Raw genomic sequence first — 22,411 nt, forward strand, 5'->3', positions numbered from 1 at the left:
CCGTGGATAAGGGGAACTTCTGACTTAGACGACCTTCCCAAGGACAGTGAGGTAGCTTTCTTCCCTCCTCTTTCCCTCCCTCCCTCCTTCCCTCTCTCCCTCCTTCCCTCTCTCCCTCCTTCCCTTCCCCTTCCGCTTCCCCTCCCGCTTCCCCTCTCGCTTCCCCCCCTTTCTTCTTTAGTGCCTTCAGTCTTTTTCAAACTCTAGCTCCAGCCTAATCAGTGACACATTAACTGGGTTTTCCTGTTTATCCTCTCTCATTGCTTCTCTGAGTCAGAGCCTCTTCTCTATAAGTCACTGGAACTGCCCTTGTACTTGTGACCTGCCCTGTACTCAACAGTTTTTGTTCTGGGAAGCCCTGGGATTCTGCTAATACCGATCACTGTAGGTGCTGAATGGAAACAGATAAAGAACATGACCTCAAGGAGCTTCTTGTCAATGAGAAGACCAAGCTGATGCCTGGCAAAGGTAAATGCCACCATCACAAAATAAGTAAAAGCGTGCATTAGCTAATTTGTAAATTCAGCTTAAGATGAATCCTACCTCTTGGGCCCTTCTCTGATGCTGGTGTTGGGAATGTAGGGTTCCTTGAGCCTCCATCAAGGTCAACATCAAATCCCACTGGCTTCTGTCAGCACCACCTTGATGACCCTAGCTTAATTTCTCTCTTTCCCGTGACCGGAACTCTTAGACCTTTTCACAGACATACAAGGATTTATCATTCAAAGCTCAAGGGATGAAGTTAAAGCTATTGGCCCATAGGAAGCCTGAACTCATGGTTAGGAGAAAAAGATTGAGGAGTCTGAGTGGGAAGAGTTTGCTATTTCAAAGACAGCATCATAGTACTAGTCATTGTGGGAAAACTCAGGACTGGGTTGGACTTACTTATACTATGTTACTTTTATATTTTGGTTACTGAGGGAGGTGAAGGTCCTCCTTTCAGTTCTTGGGATGTCTAAATAGCTTCATGACTCCTGGGCTCTTGGATAAATTTGTTTTCAGCATCATCTGGCTGTACTTTTTGTCCTTAGCAGGGGTAAAAGGAACCCTTTGAAAAGCCACATACCCCAGGTTTAAGTTTTTGCCTTGAAATGTGCCTGGCATCCCAGGCAGTTTGGGACTGCGCCCTTCCTCCCTCTTGCCAAGTGTCCTGTATGTTCTTCAGGGCTAGCATGGAATTAAGGTGTGGAAGCTGCTGGCCATCTTTCTGAATGCTTGCCTGATCTCTGCAGGTTGCCTCACCCCCAATCTTCCTGTGCCCTTCTGCAGCCATTCTGTCCCTTCTCCTGTACCTCCCTGGGGTCAGCTGCAGCTCATCCCTGGTCTTGTTCTCCCTGAGGTGCTGATGGTGACAACTTACAATAGGGTCTCTCCATAGAGCACTGAGATGGAGGGCAATTCTTAGGCCTTTCCCTCACTACATCATAAGCATTAACACTTCTGCTTGGTCCAGAGCTCAGGAATGCTACTTGTAACCACCTTGAGTTATTTTGTCAGTAAAATAGGTCTTTGTGGGCTAGCACTGGATCTATTTAATGATAACCTTCACTGAGGGGCTGCCAAGTACCAGGCTACATTTGTCTGGTCCTTCGTATGTATCTTCTTTAATCTTTTCAATAGTCCTACAAAACAAGTGTTAGTATTAGCCTCTATTATGCAAAGGAAGTCACTAAAATACAGATTGATGAATGAATTTGCTGTAGATCATTCAGGTTGAATGCGGCAGAGCCAGGATTCAGACCTAGCTTTTTCAGGCTGAGTCGCACACTGGGCTTTACGACTAGGTACTTGGCGTTACTGTAATGTAGATCATCTCAACAAAATAGAGTCATGATTTGTTAATGTGATATTAACAAATATTTAACACATAAGCAACTTATTTTGGTTACCTTAAAAATAAAATATTTGACTGGGCATGGTGGCTATTGCCTGTAATCCTAGCATTTTGGGAGGCTGAGGCGGGGACATTGCCTGACCTCCTGAGTTCAAGACCAGCCAGGGGAACAGTGAATCCCATCCCTACAATCAATCAATCAATCAATCAACAAGCAAGCAAGCAAAACACAGCTACTCAGGAGGCTGAGGTAGGAAGATCGCTTGAGCCCAGGAGGCAGAGGTTACTGTACTCCAGGCTGGGCTGTACAGCCAGACCTTGACTGAAGTGACAACAAAAATAGGTCCAGCGCAGTGGCTCACATTTGTAATCCCAGCACTTTGGAAGCCCAGGAGCTTGAGCCCAGCCTGTGCAACACAGTGAAACCCCGTCTCTACAAAAAATTAAAATTAGCCGGGCATGATGGCGTGTGCCTGTAGTCCCAGCTACTTGGGAGGCTAAGGTGGGAGGATGGCTTGAACCCGGAGTTTGAGGCTGCTGTGGGCTATGATCTGCCACTGTACTCCAGCCTGGGTGACAGCGAGACCCTGTCTCTAAAAACAAAAACACATATACAAACAAAAGCCCTCAAGTATTCAAAGTGTTTTCTCTTACTGAGAGACTCTATAATGCAGTTTTTATGGGAAAGAAGGTGAGGCTTGAGGGGGTCACCAAAGAAAAGTAAGATACGAAGAAAGTGGAGGGGTTGTCTCGATTTGAATACTGAAGCAAGTGCTTATCCCATAATCATTCTTGTCCCAGAGATTTTACACTCAACAATGGAAAGTCACTGAGAATCCCAGTACTGCAGAAAACAGCCTGTGGAGCAGGGCCCAAGTAGGGTTGCAGATGACTGTTACCAGAAAGGGGTCCTGATCCAAACCCCAAGAGAGGGTTCTTGGGTCTTGCGCAAGAAAGAATTCAGGGCGAGTCTGTGAAGTGAAAGCAAGTTTATTCAGAAAGTAAAGGAATAAGAGAATAGCTACTCCATAGACATAGCATCCCTGAGGGGGCTACTGGTTGCCCATTTTAATGGTTATTTCTTGATGATATGTTAAACAAGGGGTGAGTTATTCATGCCTCCCCCTTTTAGACCATATAGGGTAACTTCCTGTTGTTACCATGGGATTTGTAAACTGTCGTGGCACTGGTGGGACTGTAGCAGTGAGGACAGGAGGTCACTCTTGTCACCATCTTGGTTTTGGTGGGTTTTAGCCAGCTTCTTTACTATAATCTGTTTTATCAGCAAGATCGTTATGACCTGTATCTTGGGCCGATCTCCTCTATCTCATCCTGTGACTTAGAATGCCTTAACCATCTGGGAATGCAGCCTAGTAGGTCTCAGCCTCATTTTACCAAGCCCTTGTTCAAGATGGAGTTGCTCTGGTTCAAGCACCTCTGGCAACCCTACATGACTTTCTTGTCTTTGCTGTGGCTTCATCTACAGTCAGAGGCCAGTGGGGAGAGGACCAAAAAAGAAAATACCTAAATTCTCTGCGCTGAAAGTCTTGGAGGTGAATGCGTGTAAACAGTTCATGCACCAAGAAGGCAATTCTGACTCATCTCCATTATTGCCTCATTATCTTCAGAAGAAACCCACCCTTCTCAACTCTACTTTGTGATGCTGGAGATTATTCATGCCTCTTGCAAACCACGTTTCTGCTTACACTCCGCCGATAAAGGGCAGTAGGGAGACAGCTGGCTGGAGGAGGGACTTCCTGTTTGCTTGCTATCTACTTCCTGCTTCTGTGACCGTCATCATGTCAACGCCTATTTACCTCTCAGTGGCTGTTTCTTTGTGTAGCTGCACTACATTCAGTTTACAGTAGCTATCAGCAGAGATATCATTTGCCTCCTGAGAGGTCTGGATCTCAGCCCAGAGGGCCCTCCTCTGAGCTCAGAGACCTCAACATTAGTTGAGTGGTCCCCACTCTTCAGAGCTATGAGTTTTAGCTACTTTGGTGTCCCGCCACCCAAAATTTCAATTTAATAATTTCCAATTCCTCCCTTAATTTCCTCAATCTAGGAGTGGTAGCTACCTCCAACAATTGCTAGTACCTTAATAGAGCCCGCCTTCCCCAACACTGTATACCTTAACTTTATACCTAGTTAAGTTCTTTATATTAAATTTGCTCTGTTCAGGCTGGGCGTGGTGGCTCACTCCTGTAATCCCAGCACTTTGGGAGGCCAAGGTGCGAGGATCGCTTGAGCCCAGGAATTTGAGACCAGCCTGGGCAACATAGCAAGACCTCATCTCTACTAAAAATAATTTTTAAAAAATTATCTCTGTGTGGTGGTGTGTGCTGTGGTCCCAGCTATTCGGGGTGCTGGGGCAGGGGGATGGCTCGAGCTCAGGAGGTCAAGGCTGCGTTGAGCCGAGATCGCGCCGCTGCACTCCAGCCTGGGTGACAGAGCCAGACGCTTTGCAAAAACAACAAAAAACTTGTTCTGTTCAGATATTTGGCTAGGAATGTTGCTTTTTAGGAGGAGCAGTTGGGGACTGGGTGGGGGAGAGACTAGCAATGTCAGCAGCTTTGAAGAAGGCACTTTGTAGTCTATAACATGGCCAAAACTACCCCATGGGGCTCGCACTGAAGTCCAGCAGCCCATAGTGTAATCCATTCCTTAGACTGCCAACAGCTCTAGACTCACAGACGTTAGTCAGCAAGCTCTACAAACTGGAACCCTGTGGGTATTTCTACAACCTACAGATTATTAATAGTCGTGCAAAGACAGGCAAATGGATGTTTTCTGGCGGGGGGCCAGGAGGGAGCAGTTGCATTTGAAGAATGAACTATGGTTTTCATTGATTTTCTTTTTTTTAAGAAAAGTAAAATAACAAAAGAAAAATCCTTGAAGGGTATTTTTATTCCCACCTCCTGTAATGTTCAGGGAACATGAGTGACATTTGGACTCCCAAACAAAAGAAGGCAGGGGCATATCTCTGTGTTTCTATGGTTCCTTGTTGAGGGAAAAAGGCTTTCAAGTTCTTACGTGAGCACTGACAGGCTTTTATGAATAGTTCATGATACAGGTACAAACTGGGCTGGTCTGGCTGAAGTACAGCTTGCCTTCTCGGATATTGCCAGCATTCTTTGCTGCCTCACTCACCTCCCTGAATGACTTGGGCTTGAGAATGTTTCTGCATGATTTATCTAGGCTTGCTGTCTTATCTGAGAGCAGGAAGTCAAAAGGTGAGTGATGGAGCCACCTGCTGCTCTCTACTTTGTAGATATTAAAGAGGAGCCTGAAACGGTTCCTTGGACATCTTATGAATGTCAGAAAATACCTTTTAGAGGGTTAGAAGATCAGGGGACGTAGTGGTTCACATTTGCTGCCATGGCATACGGCCAGTCTTCACTTGGAAACAGAATCACACCTTGTGGAGAGATCATCCCTAAGCAGGAGAGAAGCTGTTAAGGTGAGATTTTTCTTCATTTTTCATTTTCCTTCCTCTTAGATTCCCATAAAAGCTATTACTAAAGAGAATACAATCTTGTGTTTAGAAAGAGCTACAACAAGGGAAAATAATCATTGCTTGAAGGATGTGGCACATTTTGTTCCTCTCCTTTTAGGGATTATTTTCTATAATATCTGGTTTTCTTTACTGGTATTCAGTACCCTTTGTTGTATTTCTTTTTTCTTTTTTTTTTCTTCCCCATATTCATCTTAGGATTTCATTGTACAATGTTTTTTCTTTTCTTTATTCTCTTTTTTTTTTTTTTTAAAAGGGGCTTCCTGGTCTTCATTGGACAGTGAAATTTGGGTGTCCAAACAAAATATGAAAGAGCTGTAATACTTCCTGTATTGTATTTCAAAGGTAGGTGTGGTTTGCTGCAACAAGCATTAGGCTTGTAGACAGAAACACTGGGGGAGAAGAGAGAGTGGAGAGGAGTCCTGGATTTGCTTCTTAAAACATGTGTGTATGTGGCAAGTTATTTAGCTTCTGTTTTCCTATCTCTAAAAGACGCTTAATAATACGTTTCAGATTGGTTGTGAAGGTTATTAAATGGGACAACGGACATAAATATTTCTCAAGAAAAGAAATATTTCTCACCCACTAAAGGTGCTCATTAAATATTGCATATACACAGCTTGTGTGCAAGTATATTTTAAATTTGGATGGATACTCTGAATGATTTCAATGCAATTTTTGGATAATATCCAGTTATTTTTACTTCTTTAAGAACATTTTTTAAAAAGTGTGGCTAGATGTCACATCTGACCAGTATATATGGTGAAAAGCATTCTAATGCTATATAAATTGCCAAAATAGAAGCAAGAAATGTTTTAAAAGGACCTTTAGGTTTCTAGAACCGATGCCAAGAGTCTGAATTTTATGAATTTTTCTCTCCAGATCTATCAGAAATTCCAGACCCCAGAGAAGAGCTACATTCTAGGGTGGTAAGGCATGAGAAGAAGAATGAGGAATGAAGGGTGGGTGGGGACTTGCTCTTACTAATGACACTCCATGGCAGCAGGGGCTCAGTTCTTTCTTTTCTCCTGGGGTGGAGGTGGAGCCAGATCCAGACCTTAGTGTGGTCAGCTAGTTTGTAGGGTCAGGTTACAGATCTCCATCAACGAACCAGATGTAAGGGGTTTCTAGGCAGGTCTTTACTAAGGATACTTGTCCAGGTAAGAACTATTTTTTGCCATCAGTTTGGAATTGAACTTGATGTTTCTGGGAATGATGAGTTTGTAACTGGAGGCATTTTGTTCTGTCCAAGGATTGTGTCCTCCTCTTCCTTCCCTGTGGTCAATCTCCACCTGTCTACCCTTCCGTGACAATGGTTCAATGGAAGAGACTCTGCCGGCAGCATTACTTGTGGGCCCTGGGCTGCTATATGCTGCTGGCCATTGTGGCTCTGAAACTTTCTTTAAGGTTGAAGTGTGACTCTGACCACTTGGGTCTGGAGTCCAGGGAATTTCAAAGCCAGTACTGTAGGAATATCTTGTATAATTCCCTGAAACTGCCAGCAAAGAGGTCTATCAACTGTTCAGGGATCACCCGAGGGGACCCAGAAGCCGTGTTTCAGGCTATTCTGAATAACCTGGAGGTCAAGAAGAAGCGGGAGCCTTTTACAGACACCCACTATCTCTCCCTCACCAGAGACTGTGAACGCTTCAAGGCGGAAAGGAAGTTCATACAGTTCCCACTGAGCAAAGAAGAGGTGGAGTTCCCTATTGCGTACTCTATGGTGATTCATGAGAAGATTGAAAACTTTGAAAGGCTACTGCGAGCTGTGTATGCCCCTCAGAACATATACTGCATCCACGTGGATGAGAAGTCCCCAGAAACTTTCAAAGAGGCAGTCAAAGCAATTATTTCATGCTTCCCAAATGTCTTCATAGCCAGTAAGCTGGTTCGGGTGATTTACGCCTCCTGGTCCAGGGTGCAAGCTGACCTCAACTGCATGGAAGACTTGCTCCAGAGCTCAGTGCCATGGAAATACTTCCTGAATACATGCGGGACAGACTTTCCTCTAAAGAGCAATGCCGAGATGGTCCAGGCTCTCAAGATGTTGAATGGGAGGAATAGCATGGAGACAGAGGTACCTCCCAAGCACAAACAAACCCGCTGGGAATATCACTTTGAGGTAGTGGGGGACACATTACACCTAACCAACAAGAAGAAGGATCCTCCCCCTTATAATTTAACTATGTTTACAGGGAATGCGTATATTGTGGCTTCCCGAGATTTTGTCCAACATGTTTTGAAGAACCCTAAATCCCAACAACTGATTGAATGGGTAAAAGACACCTATAGCCCTGATGAACACCTCTGGGCCACCCTTCAGCGTGCACGGTGGATGCCTGGCTCTGTTCCCAACCACCCCAAGTATGACATCTCAGACATGACTTCTATTGCCAGGCTGGTCAAGTGGCAGGATCATGAGGGAGACATCGATAAGGGTGCTCCTTATGCCCCTTGCTCTGGAATCCACCAGCGGGCTATCTGTGTTTATGGGGCTGGGGACTTGCACTGGATGCTTCAAAACCATCACCTGTTGGCCAACAAGTTTGACCCAAAGGTAGATGATAATGCTCTTCAGTGCTTAGAAGAGTACCTACGTTATAAGGCCATCTATGGGACTGAACTTTGAGACACACTATGGGAGCATTGCTACCTGTGGGGCAAGAGCATGTACAAACATGCTCAGAACTTGCTGGGACAGTGCGGGTGGGAGACCAGGGCTTTGCAATTCGTGGCATCCCTTAGGACAAGGGGTCTGCTATTAGAGTGTGGGTAAGGAGATCTGTTGCCTTAAATTGCTGCCTGGGTGAATGCTGCTTTTTCTGTCACCTCTAACACTAGCAGTTCCTTCACTGACTTTCTCAACGAGTGAGAATGAGAACTGCTGTGATTGCGAGAGTGAAGGAGGGATGTGTGGTAGGGGACTTGATTTCAGTTGAATGCCTGCTGGTAGCTTTTCCATTCTGTGGAGCTGCTGTTCCTAATAATTCTAGGTTTTGTAGCGTGGAGGAGAACTTTGATGGAAAGAGAGCCTTCCCTTCTGTACTGTTAACTTAAAAATAAATAGCTCCTGATTCAAAGTAATTTTTTGCCTAGTATTTTTTTTTTTTTTTTTTGCCTAGTATGTCAGAAATAATATAAATATAAGCAGATAAAGTGTGTGAGACTTTTTCTCGTAACTATTGGTGACATTTAAAATCCCTAGGGGCTGGCAAGAGAGTTCTCATTATTCTGAAACGGTCCTGACAAGCTGCATGAGTAGCAATTTTTTTTTCTTTTTTTTGAGACAGAGTCTTGCTCTGTCACCCAGGCTGGAGTGCAGTGGCACAATCTCAACTCACTGCAACCTCCGCCTCCCGGGTTCAAGTGATTCTCCCACCTCAGTCTCCTGAGTAGCTGGGACTATAGGCATGCAGCACCATGTCTGGCTAATTTTTGTATTTTTAGTAGAGACCAGGTTTCACCATATTGGCCAGGCTGGTCTCGAACTCCTGACCCTGTGATTCGCCCACCTCGGCCTCCCAAAGTGCTGGGATTACAGGTGGGAGCTACCGTGCCTGGCCTATGAATAGCAAATTCTAATGAAGACAGGGGAACAGGGCTGGTTCTTTCATTGTTGAGAGCCATCCTCATTTTGTTTATATTGCCATGTTCGTGACTTTTCTGTAAAGGAAAGGCAGGGTGATTTAACCAGTTTGACCACCTGTATTCTTACAGGAAAATTGCAGCACTAATTCTAATTTTGTCCGCTTCACAGCCAAAGCTTAACTAATGTTCCATAAAGGAGACAATAGCCATTCAGGTAAGGTAATGTGTAATTTATTATTCAAAGTGGAACATGTTTTTGTAGGGGGAGAGTCTGCACTACTAATAATTATATTGAGAAATAAAAATAAACTAGGACTATTTGGCTAAGCCAGGATGTCTTGTTATTCCATGTTTAGGCCTATTGAGTCAAAACCGGTTTTTTTTTTTTTTTTTTTGGAGACAGATTCTCACTCTGTTGCCCAGGCTGGAGTGCAGTGGCATGATCTCGGCTCACTGAAGCCTCCGCCTCCTGGGTTCAAGTGATTCTCCCACCCCAGCCTTGCAAGTAGCTGGGATTACAGATGTGAGCCACCATACCCAGCTAATTTTTGTGTATTTTTAGTAAAGATGGGGTTTCGCCATGTTTGGCCAGATTGGTCTCAAACTCCTGGCCTCAAGTGATCCACCTGCCCCAGCCTCCCAAAGTGCTGGGATTGCAGGTGTGAGCCACCACGCCTGGCCCCCTCTTGAATCAAAACTCTTATTTCATAATGTGAATGGGAGGATCACTATTTGCGATTCTGCAGATTACACATTTCCTTGTGGGGAGACAATAAGGTATGTGTAAATACGTATACATAAGTATATGTGTGTATGTGTAAATACATATACATATGTATATGTGTGTATATGTATACACACATACAGCACACTACCTCCCAAGTGTTACCTAGCGAAACAGTTTCCTTTCTGAAGCTCCAGAGATAGTTGTTGGCTAAGTTATACTCTTCTGTGATGGGCAGGGGATGCTATAAAAACATAGGCAGTGCCCTTTGAATATAGTACAGCTCATCTCCTGCATATAATATACCTTGGAAAAGAGATTTATATGCAAGTTAATTTGTGTAATCTGAAGGATGTTCCCATTAATATGTCATGATATCATTAATATGTTTCTTCCTTTCTGATTTTTTTTTTTTTTTTCCACCCAGGCTGGAATGCAACTAATGGCGTGATTTCAGCTCATTGCAACTTCTGCCTCCCAGGTCCAAGCGATTCTCCTGTCTCAGCCTCCCGAGTAGCTGGGATTACAGGCATGTGCCATCATGCCCGGCTAATTTTTTTATACTTTTTTAGTAGAAACAGGGTTTCACCATGTTGGTCAGGCTGGTCTTGAACTCCTGACCTCAAGTGATCCACCTGCCTTGGCCTCCCAAAGTGCTGGGATTACAGGCGTGAGCCACTGCACCCAGCCCTTTCTGATTGTTGTCATTCAATTCATCAAGTTTTCTCTCATGATCAACTTTCTCTGTGCAAACCCAGTAACTCTGAGAGTTATCACTGTGTCTGACACAGTGAGTTTTTAATTTATAAGTTAGTTACTTTTGGCCAGGTATGGTGGCTCATGCCTGTAATCCCAGCACTTTGGGAGGCCAAGGTAGGGAGATGACTTGAGGTCAGGAGTTCAAGATCAGCCTGGCCAATGTGGTGAAACCCCATCTCTACTAAAAATACAAAAAATTAGCCAGGCATGGTGGCGGGTGCCTGTAATCCCAGCTACTTGGGAGGCTGAGGCAGGAGAATTGCTTGAACCCAGGAGGCAGAGGTTGCAGTGAGCTGAGATCGTACCACTGCACTCCAGCCTGGGCAATATAGCAACACTGAGTCTCAAAAAAAAAAAAAAAAAAAAGTTGCTTGTTTTTGGTTAGGTTGTACTTCTTAGGTAATGGGCATTGTCACTACCAACTTGCCTGCATTGTAATAGAGTCCTATTCGCTTTGCTCCCAGCCCCACCACGGAGATGACTGATGACTAGTTATATACATGGTGGATGTGCACTGAGAGGTCTGTTGCCAGCAGTGGTGATCGAGGCTGAGGTGGGAGGATTATTTGAGTGCAGAAGTTTGAGGATGCAGTGAGCCACGATTGTGCTAGTGCACTCCAAACTGGGCATGACAGCAAGATTCTGACTCTTAAAAAAAAAAAAAAAAGGAATATTGGGAATGATACTAAGAGGAGTTAAAAAAAAAAAAAAAAAGATAGAATAATTAAATACCTTGCCTGCTAGTCTGCTTTAAGCACCTTACTTTACCCAAAGATCTGTTTTTCTTTTTTCTTTTCTTTTCCTTTTTAAAAAATTCTTCTTACTTTTTAAAGATGAGATCTCACTATGTTGCCTAGCCTGGTTTCGAACTCCTGGGCTGAAGCAATCCTCTTTCCTCAGCCTCCTGAGTAGCTGGGATTACAGGCAGGTGCCACTGCACCTCTCCCCAGGAATCTGATCTTACTGCTTTCATTTAGTTTTTTTTTTCTTTGAGATGGAGTTTTGCTCTTCTTGCCCAGGCTGGAGTACAATGGCATGGTCTTGGCTCACTGCAGCCTCCAACTCTGGGGTTCAAGTGATTCTCCTGTCTCAGCCTCCCAAGTAGCTGGGATTACAGGTGCCCGCCACCATGCCTGGCTAATTTTTGTATTTTTAGTAGAGACAGGGTTTCACCATGTTGGCCAGGCTGGTCTTGAACTCCTGACCTCAGGCGATCCACCTTCCTTGACTTCCCAAAGTGCTGGAATTACAGGTGTGAGCCACCGCACCAGGTCCATTTAGTCTTTTATTACAAAGATGAATAAGATATGGTTCCTGCATTTACGAAGCTTGAATGTACTGGCAACCAATGAGATAACTTCTTCATTCCAGAACTATTGAGCTCTTACTGTTTACCAGGAATTGTTCTTGGCACTGGGGATACATCAGTCAAAACACAGACAAAAATTCCAACAGTTGTGTGCATACTAGTGGGAAACTGTATTATTATTATAAGGAAGCAAATGATAGAGGTCAAAGGAAGTGATGGAGAACTTGTGAGGATGATGGAGTAGAAAGGGAAGATACTTAAAATTTCAAATAGGGTGGTCTGGGCTGGGTGTGGAAGCTCATGTCTGTAATCCCAGCACTTTGGAAGGCTGAGGCAGGAGGAAAGCTTGAGCTGTGGAGTTAGAGGCTGTAGTGAACTGTGATCATTGCGCCACTGCATTCCAGCTTGAGCGACAGGGTGAGACCTTGTCTCAAACAAAAACAACGTGCACACACACACACACACACACACACACATGGATGGACAGGAAATGTGTGTGTGTGTATATATGTAATATATAGTATATATATTATATATACTATATACTATATAATATATACTATATATAATATACACTGTAATATATACTATATAATATATAGTATATATAATTATATATTATATATGACATATATGACATATACAATATATCATATATAATATATTGTATATATATGTTATATATCATATATTGTATATTATATGTTATATATAATATGTTGTGTATATATTATATATTACAATATATAAAATATATAGTATATTATATATATAATATAGATATATAATGAAAAGGTGATGTTCAAGTAAACATCTGAAGGAATGTCAGGCATGGTGGCTCACGCCTGTAATCCCAGCACTTCAGGAAGCCAGGGAGGAAGGATTGCTTGTGCCCAGGTGTTCGAGACCAGCCTAGGCAACATGGCAAAACCCTGTCTCCACAAAACATAGAAATATTAGCCTGGTGTGGTGGTGCACACCTGTAGTTCCAGCTACTTGGTAGACTGAGGCAGGAGGATTACTTGGGCCCAGGAGTCGAGGATGGAGTGAGCAATGATTATACCACTCACTATACTTCAGCCTAGGTGACAGAGCAAGACCCCATCTCAAGGAAAAATAAAAACATGTAAGGAGATGAAGGAATGATCCATGAGGATTAAGGGGGAAGAGCACATTCTAAGCCAAGAGGAAAGACTTGCAAGGCCCTGAAGCAGGAATCCACCTGCCATGTTTCAGGAACAGCAAGGAAGCTGTTGTAAGTGGATTAAAGGAGGAGAAGAACAGGAGTTAAGAGGGGCATACAGAAGACGCCAGAGAGGCTTTTGTAAGCTGTTGTTGGAGTTTTTCTCCTTTGAGTGAAATAGGCCATTGTGGGGGGTTCTGAGCAGAGATCTCACATTTTAATGGGATGACTCTAGCCTGCTGCATTGAGAACAGACTGGCTTAGGGGCTAGGGTAGAGCAGGGAGGCCAGTTAGGAAACTATAGCAATAATCCAGGCACTATGCAATAGTGGCTTGGACCAAAGCAGTAGTAGTAGAAGTGGTGACAGTGGCCAGATTCTGGAATTTTTTTTTTTTTTTTTTTTTTTAAATACAGATTGGAGTGCAGTGGCATCATCTCAGGTCACCACAGCCTCGACCTCCTGGGCTCAAGTGATCCTCCTACCTAAGCCCCCCAAGTGGCTGGGACTACAGGTGTGTGCCACCATGCCCGGCCAACTTTGGTATGTTTTGTAAAGATGGGGTTTCACCATGTTGCCTTGAACTCCTGGACTCAAGCAATCCCCGCATCTCAGCCTACTAAAGTGGTGGGATTACAGACGTGAGCCATCACATCCAGCCTGAAAGTATTTTGAAGGTTCAGTGTGAGGAGTTGCTGACAGATTGAGTTTGAGAGAAATAAAGGAGTACATAACTGAAAGGGTTTTATCTTGTTAGAAGGATGGTGTTGCCACCAGCTAAGATGGGAAGCCTGTGAAAGACTGGTTTTTCAGGGATTACAGGCATTGAGTCACCATGCCTGGCCTTCCTTCAGAACTTTACTTTTCAGGACTTTGTGAACATATACAACTGCAGATGGCTGTTAGATATCCAAGTAGAGATGTTGAAGGGATGAATGTATATAGAAGTCTGAATTTGGGAGAGAGATCTGAATTGAGATACTTACCTGGTGTTTAACAGCTTATAGATTGTGTAAAGTCATGAAATGGATAAGAGCCTTAAAAGAGAGAAAATGGAATAGAGGCTACTAAATGAGTTCCAGGTTCCAAAATGCAGAGGGCAGGGAGACAAGGAGAAATCAGCAAAAGAGAGTAGGAAAGAAGCAACTAGTGTGGCAGAAGGAAAGTGGGGTGAGTGTGAGGTTCTGGAAGTCATCAGGAAAACGTGTTTCAGGAAAGAGAGAGCTGATGATTACACCAAAAGCTGCTGAGACTCGCATATGATGAGGATGAAGAAGTCACTATTGGATTTAACGGCACGGAGGTGACCTTGATAAGGTCAGTTTTTGTGGAGTGTGGAGGTGAGCACTTGATTGGAGGTGGTTTAGGGAGAATGTTGGAACAAAAGTGGAGGCTAACACGGTGAAACCCCGTCTCTACTAAAACATACAAAAAATTAGCCGGGCGAGGTGGCGGGCGCCTGTAGTCCCAGCTACTTGGGAGGCTGAGGCAGGAGAATGGCATAAACCCGGGAGGCGGAGCTTGTAGTGAGCTGAGATCCGACCAATGCATTCCAGCCTGGGCGACAGAGCGAGACTCCGTCTCAGAAAAACAAAAAACAAAAAACAAAAGTGGATTCAGCAAGTATAGATAAATCTTTTGAGGGGTTTTACTTTAAGCCAAGAGAAGCAGGGAAAAAGTACAGTAACTGGTTAAGAGAAGGTTATCTTGAAAATGTATGAAGTGATAACCCATTTGTATATTGATGGGAAAGATCTAGTCAAGAGGAAAAGATGTAGGAACGAGTTGGGAGGCTTGCCAGAATGACATCTTTGGAAAGAAAAGAGGGATGATTATTTAAGGGCACAAGAAGAAAGGCTTGTCTTTGATGGATGTGTGAACGGTTCACCCACAGTAACAGGAGTGAAGGCAGCGTGGATGGACTCAGCTGTAGTAGATGGGTGGATGTTGTGGGATTTGTGGGATTCTCTCATGTGTCGCCTAGACTGGAGTACAGTGGCATGATCAGGGCTCACTACAGCCTCAATCTCCCAGGCTCAAGCGATCCTCCCACCTCAGCCTGTCAAGTAGCTAGGACTACTGACATGCACTATGATGCCTTGCTAATTTTAAAAATTGTTTGTGGAGATGGGGTTTTGCCATTTTGCCCAGGCTAGTCTTGAACTCCTGGCCTCAAGCAATCCTCCTGCCTCAGCCTCCCCAAGTGCTGGGATTACAGGTGTGAACCACCGTATCCAGCCTCTTTTTTTCAACTAACATCTGAGGTATAATATCCATGTGCAAAAATATAAAAATTCCAAATATCTAACTCAAGAATTTTTACAAAGTGAGCACACCTGTGTAACTAGAACCCCGGTCAAGAAAGAGAACATTCCCAGCTACCTAAAGTATCTCTTACATTTCCTTTCCAATGACTTTCCAAAAATAACCATTGTTCTCACTTCTAACATCCCAGATTATTTTGCCTGGTTTTGAATTGTATATAAGTACTATGTTCTCTTTTGTTTATGGCTCCTTGAACTCGACATTATATTTACAAGATTCGTCTATGTTGTATGTAGCTGTTCAGTGATTGGGGAAACTCAATATGTTGACAAGATTCATCTATGTTGTTTGTAGCAGTTCAGTGATTCTCACTGCTGTGTAATATTCCACTGTATGAATATACCATAGTTGATCCATTCTATTGATGGATATTTGGGTTGTTTCCAACTTTTGTCCATTATAAGTTGTGCTCCTATGGACCTTCTTGAACATGTTTTGTAGTAAACATATGTATATAGGCATATCTCAGAGTTATTGTGAATTTGATTCCAGGCCAATGAGTAAAGCAAATTTTGCAATACAGCAAGTCAGACAAATTTTTGGATTTCCCAGTGTACATCAAAGTTATGTTTACACTGTATCTGTGCAATGGCATTATGTCTAAAACCACAATGTACATACATTATTTTAAAAACACTATTGGGCAACCAGTGCAAAAAAAATACTTTATTGCTAAAAAATTCTTAATAATCTGAGCCTTCAGTGAGTCATAATCCTTTTGCTGATGTAGATCTTGTCTCAATGTTGATGGCTGCTGACTGGTCAAGAGTGGTGGTTTCTGAAGGTAGATCGCTGTGGTAATTAAAAAAAATAAGACGGCAATGAAGTTTGCCACATTGATTGACTCTTCCCTTCATGAAAGATTTCTCTATAGCATGCCATGCTGTTTGATAACATTTTACTCAAGGAGAAGTTCCAAAATTAGAGTCAATTCTATCATACCCTAGTGCTACTTTATCAACTAAGTTTATGTAATATTCTAAATCCTTTTTGTCATTTCAACAAATGTTCATAGCATCTTCGCCATGAGTGGATTTCATCTCAAGAAACTCTTTCTTTCTCTCTTTTTTTGAGGCAAAGTCTTGATTTGTCGCCCAAGCTGGAGGGCAGTGGCATGATCTTGGCTCACTGTAACCTCGGCCTCCTGCATTCAGGTGATTCTTCTACCTCAGGCTCGTGAGTAGCTGGAATTACAGGTGCACGCCATCACGCCTGACTAATTTTTGTATTTTTAGTAGAGATGGGGTTTCGCCATGTTGGCCAGTCTGGTCTCGAACTCCTAAACTCAAGTGATCCACCTGCCTTGGCCTCCCAAAGTGCTGGGATTACAGGCATGAGCCACCATACCTGGCCAAGAAACCGCTTTCTTTGTTCATCTGTAAGAAGCAACTCCTCATTTGTTCCAATTTATCATGAGACAAAATTCTAGTTCTCTTGCTATTTCTACCACATCTGCAGTTACTTCCTCCACTGAAGTTTTTTTTTTTTTGAGATGGAGTCTCATTCTGTCACCCAGGCTGGAGTGCAGGAGTGTGATCTTGGCCCACTGTAACCTCCACCTCCCGGGTTCAAGCAATTCTGTCTCAGCCTCCCGAGTAGCTGGTACTACGGGTGCACGCCACCATGCCCTGCTAATTTTTGTATTTTCAGTAGAGATGGGGTTTCACCATATTGGTCAGGCTGGTCTTGAACTCCTGACCTCAGGCGATCCACCTGCCTCGGCCTCCGAAAGTGCTGGGATTACAGGTGTGAGTCATGCGCCTGGCCTCCACTGAAGTCTTGAACCCCAAAAAGTCATCTATGAGAATTGGAATCCACTTCCTCCAAACTCCTGTTAATGTTGATATTTTGGCCTCCGCACCATGCATTACAAATGTTCTGAAAGGCATTTAAAATAGTGAATCCTTTCCAGAAGGTTTTTCTTTTTTTTTTTTCTTTCTTTTTTAATTTTTTTGAGACGGATTCCCTGTCACCCAGGCTGGAGGGCAGTGGTACGATCTCGGGTCACTGTAACCTCTGCTTCCCGGGCTCAAGCAATTCTCCTGTTTCAGCCTCCCGAGTAGCTGGGACTATAGACACGCACCACTATGCCTGGCTAATTTTTGTATTTTCAGTAGAGATGAGGTTTCACCATATTGGCCAGGCTGGTCTAGAACTCCAGACCTCAGGTGATCCACCTGTCTCGGTCTCCCAAAGTGCTGGGATTGCAGGCATGAGCCACTGCGACCAGCCTCCAGAAGGTTTCTCTTTTTCCTTTTTTTTTTTTTTTTTTTTTTTTGGAGACAGGGTCTTGCTCTGTCACCCAGGCTGGAGTGTAATGGCGTGATCTCGGCTCACTGCAACCTCTGCCTCTTGGGTTCAAGCGATTCTCCTGCCTTAGCCTACCAAGTAGCTGGGATTACAGGCATGAGCCATCATGCCCGGCTACTTTTTTGTATTTTAGTAGAGACGGGGTTTCACCATGTTGGTCAGGCTGGTCTCCAACTCTTCAGCTCAGGTGATCCACCTGCCTTGGCCTCCCAAAGTGCTGGGATTACATGTGTGAGCCACCGTGCCTGACCCAGATTTTTCAGTGGACTTTGCTCAGATTCATCAGAGGAATCACTATGACAGTTACAGCCTTATGGAATGTTTTTCTTAAATAATAAGACTTGAAAGTACAAATTACTCCTTGACACATGGGCTGCAGAATGGATGTTGTCTTAGCAGCCATGAAAACAACATGAATCTCCTTGTACATTTCTATCAGAGCTCGAGTGACTAGGTATATTATCAACAAGCAGTCATATTTTTAAAAATCTTTTTTTTTTTTTTTTTTCCCTGAGTAGTAATTCTCAACAGTGGGCTTAAAATATTTAGTTATCCATGCTGTGAACAGATGTGCTGTCATCCAGGCTGCATTCTTAAGGGTCCTAGGATTTTCAGTGTGGTAAATGAACACTGGCTTCAACTTAAAGTCACTAGCTGCATTAGCCCCTAGTCAGCCTGTGCTTTGAAGCCAGGCATGGACTTGTCCTCTGTAGTTACAGAAGTCCTAGAAGGCATCTTCCAATGGAAGGATGTTTGGTCTACAAGGAAAATCTGTGGTTGAGTATAGCCATCTCCACCAATGATCTTAGCTGGATCTTCTGGACAACTCGTTGGAGCTTCTACCTCAGCAATTACTGCTCCATCTTGCATTTTTATGTTCTGAAGATGGCATCTTTCCTTAAACCTCACAAATCAATCTCTCCTAGCTCCAGACTTTTCTTCTGCAGCTTCCTCACCTCTCTCAGCCTTTGTAGAATTGAAGAACGTTAGGACCTTGCCTGGATTAGGCTTTGATTTAAGGGAATGTTGTGGCTGGTTGGATTACGCTTTGGTTTAAGGGAATGTTGTGGCTGGTTTGATCTGTCCAGAGCCTTCAAACTTTCTCCATATCGGCAAAAAGGCTATTTCACTTTCTTACTCATACGTTCACTGAAGTAGCACATTTTTTTGTTGGGGGGTGGGGGGAATTCTGCAAATGGAGTAAGAAGTAGCACTTTTACTTTTCTTCGAGATTTTTTCCATTATGTTTATGACTTTGCTGACTTTGACACAAGAGGCCTAGCTTTTGACATGCCTTACTCTCTAAGCTTGATCATTTCTATTTTTTTTTTTTGTTGTTGTTTGTTTGTTTTTTTTTTTTTTTTTTTTTTTGAGACGGAGTCTCGCTGTGCTCCCAGGCTGGAGTGCAGTGGCCTGATCTCGGCTCACTGCAAGCTCCGCCTCCCGGGTTCACGCCATTCTCCCGCCTCAGCCTCCCAAGTAGCTGAGACTACAGGCGCCCGCCACCACGCCCGGCTAGTTTTTTGTATTTTCAGTAGAGACGGGGTTTCACCATGTTAGCCAGGATGGTCTCGATCTCCTGACCTCGTGATCCACCCGCCTCGGCCTCCCAAAGTGCTGGGATTACAGGCTTGAGCCACCGCGCCCGGCCTGTTTGTTTGTTTTTAAAGACAGTAGTTTTAGTCTGTCATCCAGGCTGGAGTGCACTGGCGCCATCATGGCTTTCTGCAGCCTTGACCTCCAGAGTTCAGATGATCTTCCCACCTCAGCTTCCCGAGTAGCTAGGACTACAGGTGCCTGCCACCATGCTCAGCTAATTTTTTATATGATTATTATTTTTTAATAGAGATAGGGTTTTGCCATGTTGCCCAGGCTGGTCTTGAACTCTTGGGCTCAAGGGATCCTCCTGTCTCGGCCTTCCAAAGTGTTGGAATTACAGGCATGAGCCATTGCATCTGGCCAGTGCTTTCAGTTCTTTTATGTATGTACCCAAAAGTGGAATTGCTGGATAATTTGGTAAATATACATATATATATATATATATTTTTTTTTTTTTTTGAGATGGAGTCTTGCCCCATTGCCCAGGCTGGAGTGCAGTGGCACAGGTATAGCTCACTATAGCCTGGAACTCCTGGGCTCAGGCAACTCCTGGGCTCAGGCAATCCTGCCTTGGCCACCCAAGTAGCTGGGACTGCAGGTGCATGCCACCACACCTGGCTAATTTTTTTGGTGCAGACAGGAGTCTCTATGTTGCCCAGGCTGGTCTCTAACTAGTGGCCTCAAGCAGTCCTCCCGCCTCAGCCTCCCAAAGTGCTGGAATTACAAGTGTGACCTGACATGCCTGGCTGGTAATTCTATTTTAATTTTTTGGGGACCATCATACTGTTTTCCTTAGTTGTGTGAGTTTTCTCACCAATACTGTACAAGAATTCCAATATGTCTATATTCTTATTAACACTTGTTATTTTTTTTCCCTGCTAGTAGCCATCCTTGTGGATGTGAGGTGACCCTCAGTATTCTTAAGGTTTTATTTCATTGTCTTCTAGCTGCATAGCTGTTAACAAGTAGTCTTTGGAAATCACTATGTTTGTTTTTGTAGGTATAAAGTGTCTCTTACATCTGACTGCTTTTAAATTTTCTCTTTATCACTGTTTTTCAGCAATTAGATTTTGATGTACTATGGTTATCCTGCTTGGAATTAAGCTTATTCGTTGTTGGTGTATAGTTTTTATCAAATTTGGAAAGACGTGGCCATGGTCTCCTCAATTTCATTTTTCTGCTCTCCCTTCCGTATATAGCCACTCGATATTATTCCAAAAATCTCTGAGGTTTGGTTCCTTTTTTTTCTGTAGTTACATTCTCTTTGTGCCGCATTTTAGGTAAAATTTGTTTTTTTTCAATTTCACTGATCTTGTTTAGTATCTAGTCTGCTATTCAGTTAAATTTTCTTTTCATATATTGTATCTTTCATCTCTAGAAGTTCTGCTTTTTAAAAAAATCTTTCATTTTTCTCATTAAGTACTTGTATTAATATAAAAACATGTGTTCTAACATCCTTGTCTGCTAGCTCTCTCACCCCTGTCATTTCTGTGTCTGTTCCTGTTCACTGTTTTTTGTCCTCATTATGGTCACATTTTCCTGCTGCTTAGCATGTCTAGTAATTTTTCTGTTAGATGCAGGACATTGCAACTCTTAAGTTATTGAGGATCTGGACTTTGTTTACTTGTGTTGGGCTTCATTTTGGCAACTATTTGTGGAACAGTGTGATCCCCTTGAGTCTGTTTTCAGCTTTGCTAGGGTGAATTTAAGTCAAGCGGCCTTCATTCAAGGGATATTGATGCCTGCTACCAAGGCATGACCTCACTGGGGTCTCTAATGTCTTGGGAGATTACAGAGGACTCTTCCCTCTGTCATGCCCCAGTGTGAGCTTCGGGAATTGCTGTTTCCAGCTCCCCACTCTTAGCTTGGCCTAGTGGAGTGTCACTGCTTCTATGCAGCCAGGCACTCAGTAAGGACTCGAGGGGACCACGGTATAGATTCCTGGAGGTATTTTTTCCCCTCCACAGTGGTCTCCTTTCTGGAAATCTGCTTGCAGCTTCAACTATCTCACCTTCCCTCAACTCTGCGAGGCTGCCAGCTTCTGTTTGGGTTTCCTTTCCCTGTGCCTGCAGCTTGGATATTGCGTCCGTGAAGAGAGCTGGGATGATTACAGGGTTCATCCAATTTTTTTCCTTTCTCAGGGATTACAGTCCTGTCACAGCTGCCTGTGGTCCAATATATGGAAAACATTTGTTTCATATACTTAATCTACTTTTCTAGTTGTTTATAGAAGTTAAGTCTCATCCTTCTTACTCTGGCATGACTAAATGCGGAAGTCTGCAGATAGAGTATTCATATCAGGGACTAGAGGGAGTAGAAGCAGGAAAGAGAAATGCACAAAGCTTCTGTGTCCATCCCTTAACTTGGCCGAGGAATCAGTCTCCAGAAGTAGAAAGAACACCTTCACATCTCTGCCTCCAGGCAAAAGAACCAGTTTTGAAGCCTATTTCTCTTGGAATAGAATTTCAGGAAGTTCACAGAATTAGATAATAAGAGTTGGGATATTCAACAGAAAATTCTGTAGACCGTATTTCTACACAATGCTCTTTTGAGCTCATTCCCACTAAATACTTTGCTGCGTGTTGCCAAGTTCCTGTACCTCTCATTAGGTAAAATGCTTTGCCCTAAACCTCTTGCAGATTCTGCCTCCCTATGTACTAGAAAAATAAGATCCCATTCTTACTACAGCATGCAAAAAATAGATGGATGAATATTCATCAAATTAGAGAACATTTTAGGATAGATTGACAAAACAAAAGCTACAAATTAATTCTGGAGGCTCTGTAAGGAGATGGCAAGTAATCATCCAGAGCAGCTGAAACTGTTATGAGACTTTACTATCCATGTTGTCCTACTATGATGGCATGTAGAGGACCTACATGCCATGATAGTTAAGACAACATGGACAAAGAAAACAAGCCTCAAATATAATATTTTAGGCTAAGTGCTGCACATTGTGGGAATTGATTTAAAAAAATCTCAGAATTGACCGGGCATGGCGGCTCACACCTTTAATCCCATCTGAGGTCAGGAGTTCAAGACCAGCCTGACCAACATGGTGAAACCCCGTCTCTGCTAAAAATAACAAAATTAGCTGGGTGTGGTGGCGCTTGCCTGTAATCCTAGCTACTTGGGAGGCTGAGGCAGGAGAATTGCTTGAACCTGGGAGGCAGAGGTTGCAGTGAGCTGAGATTGTACCATTGCACTCCAGCCTGGGCGACAGAGTGAAATTCCTGTCTCAAAACAAAACAAACAAACAAAAAAAAA

General features: G+C 43.4%; 1 protein-coding gene across 7 annotated transcripts; it reads left to right on the plus strand.

Annotated features, from left to right (window-relative positions):
• Positions 1-250: 250 nt before the first annotated feature.
• LOC100999086 (beta-1,3-galactosyl-O-glycosyl-glycoprotein beta-1,6-N-acetylglucosaminyltransferase 3) lies at positions 251-8,432 on the plus strand. 7 transcript variants are annotated; one of them, XM_009210297.3, is made up of 4 exons: positions 251-468; positions 4,896-5,294; positions 5,605-5,693; positions 6,231-8,432. In XM_009210297.3, exon 4 carries the CDS (start codon positions 6,661-6,663, stop codon positions 7,975-7,977), a length of 1,317 nt encoding a protein of 438 aa, XP_009208561.1. In that variant the 5' UTR covers positions 251-468; positions 4,896-5,294; positions 5,605-5,693; positions 6,231-6,660; the 3' UTR covers positions 7,978-8,432. The 7 variants fall into 7 exon arrangements, with proteins under 7 accessions (XP_009208561.1, XP_009208562.1, XP_009208564.1 ...); XM_009210298.3 differs by having other exon boundaries at positions 5,106-5,294; XM_009210300.3 differs by having other exon boundaries at positions 5,170-5,294.
• Positions 8,433-22,411: the final 13,979 nt, after the last annotated feature.

This window comes from Papio anubis, unplaced genomic scaffold (assembly GCF_008728515.1).
Source record: "Papio anubis isolate 15944 unplaced genomic scaffold, Panubis1.0 scaffold160, whole genome shotgun sequence".
In the NCBI taxonomy this organism is placed as follows: Eukaryota; Metazoa; Chordata; class Mammalia; order Primates; family Cercopithecidae; genus Papio; species Papio anubis.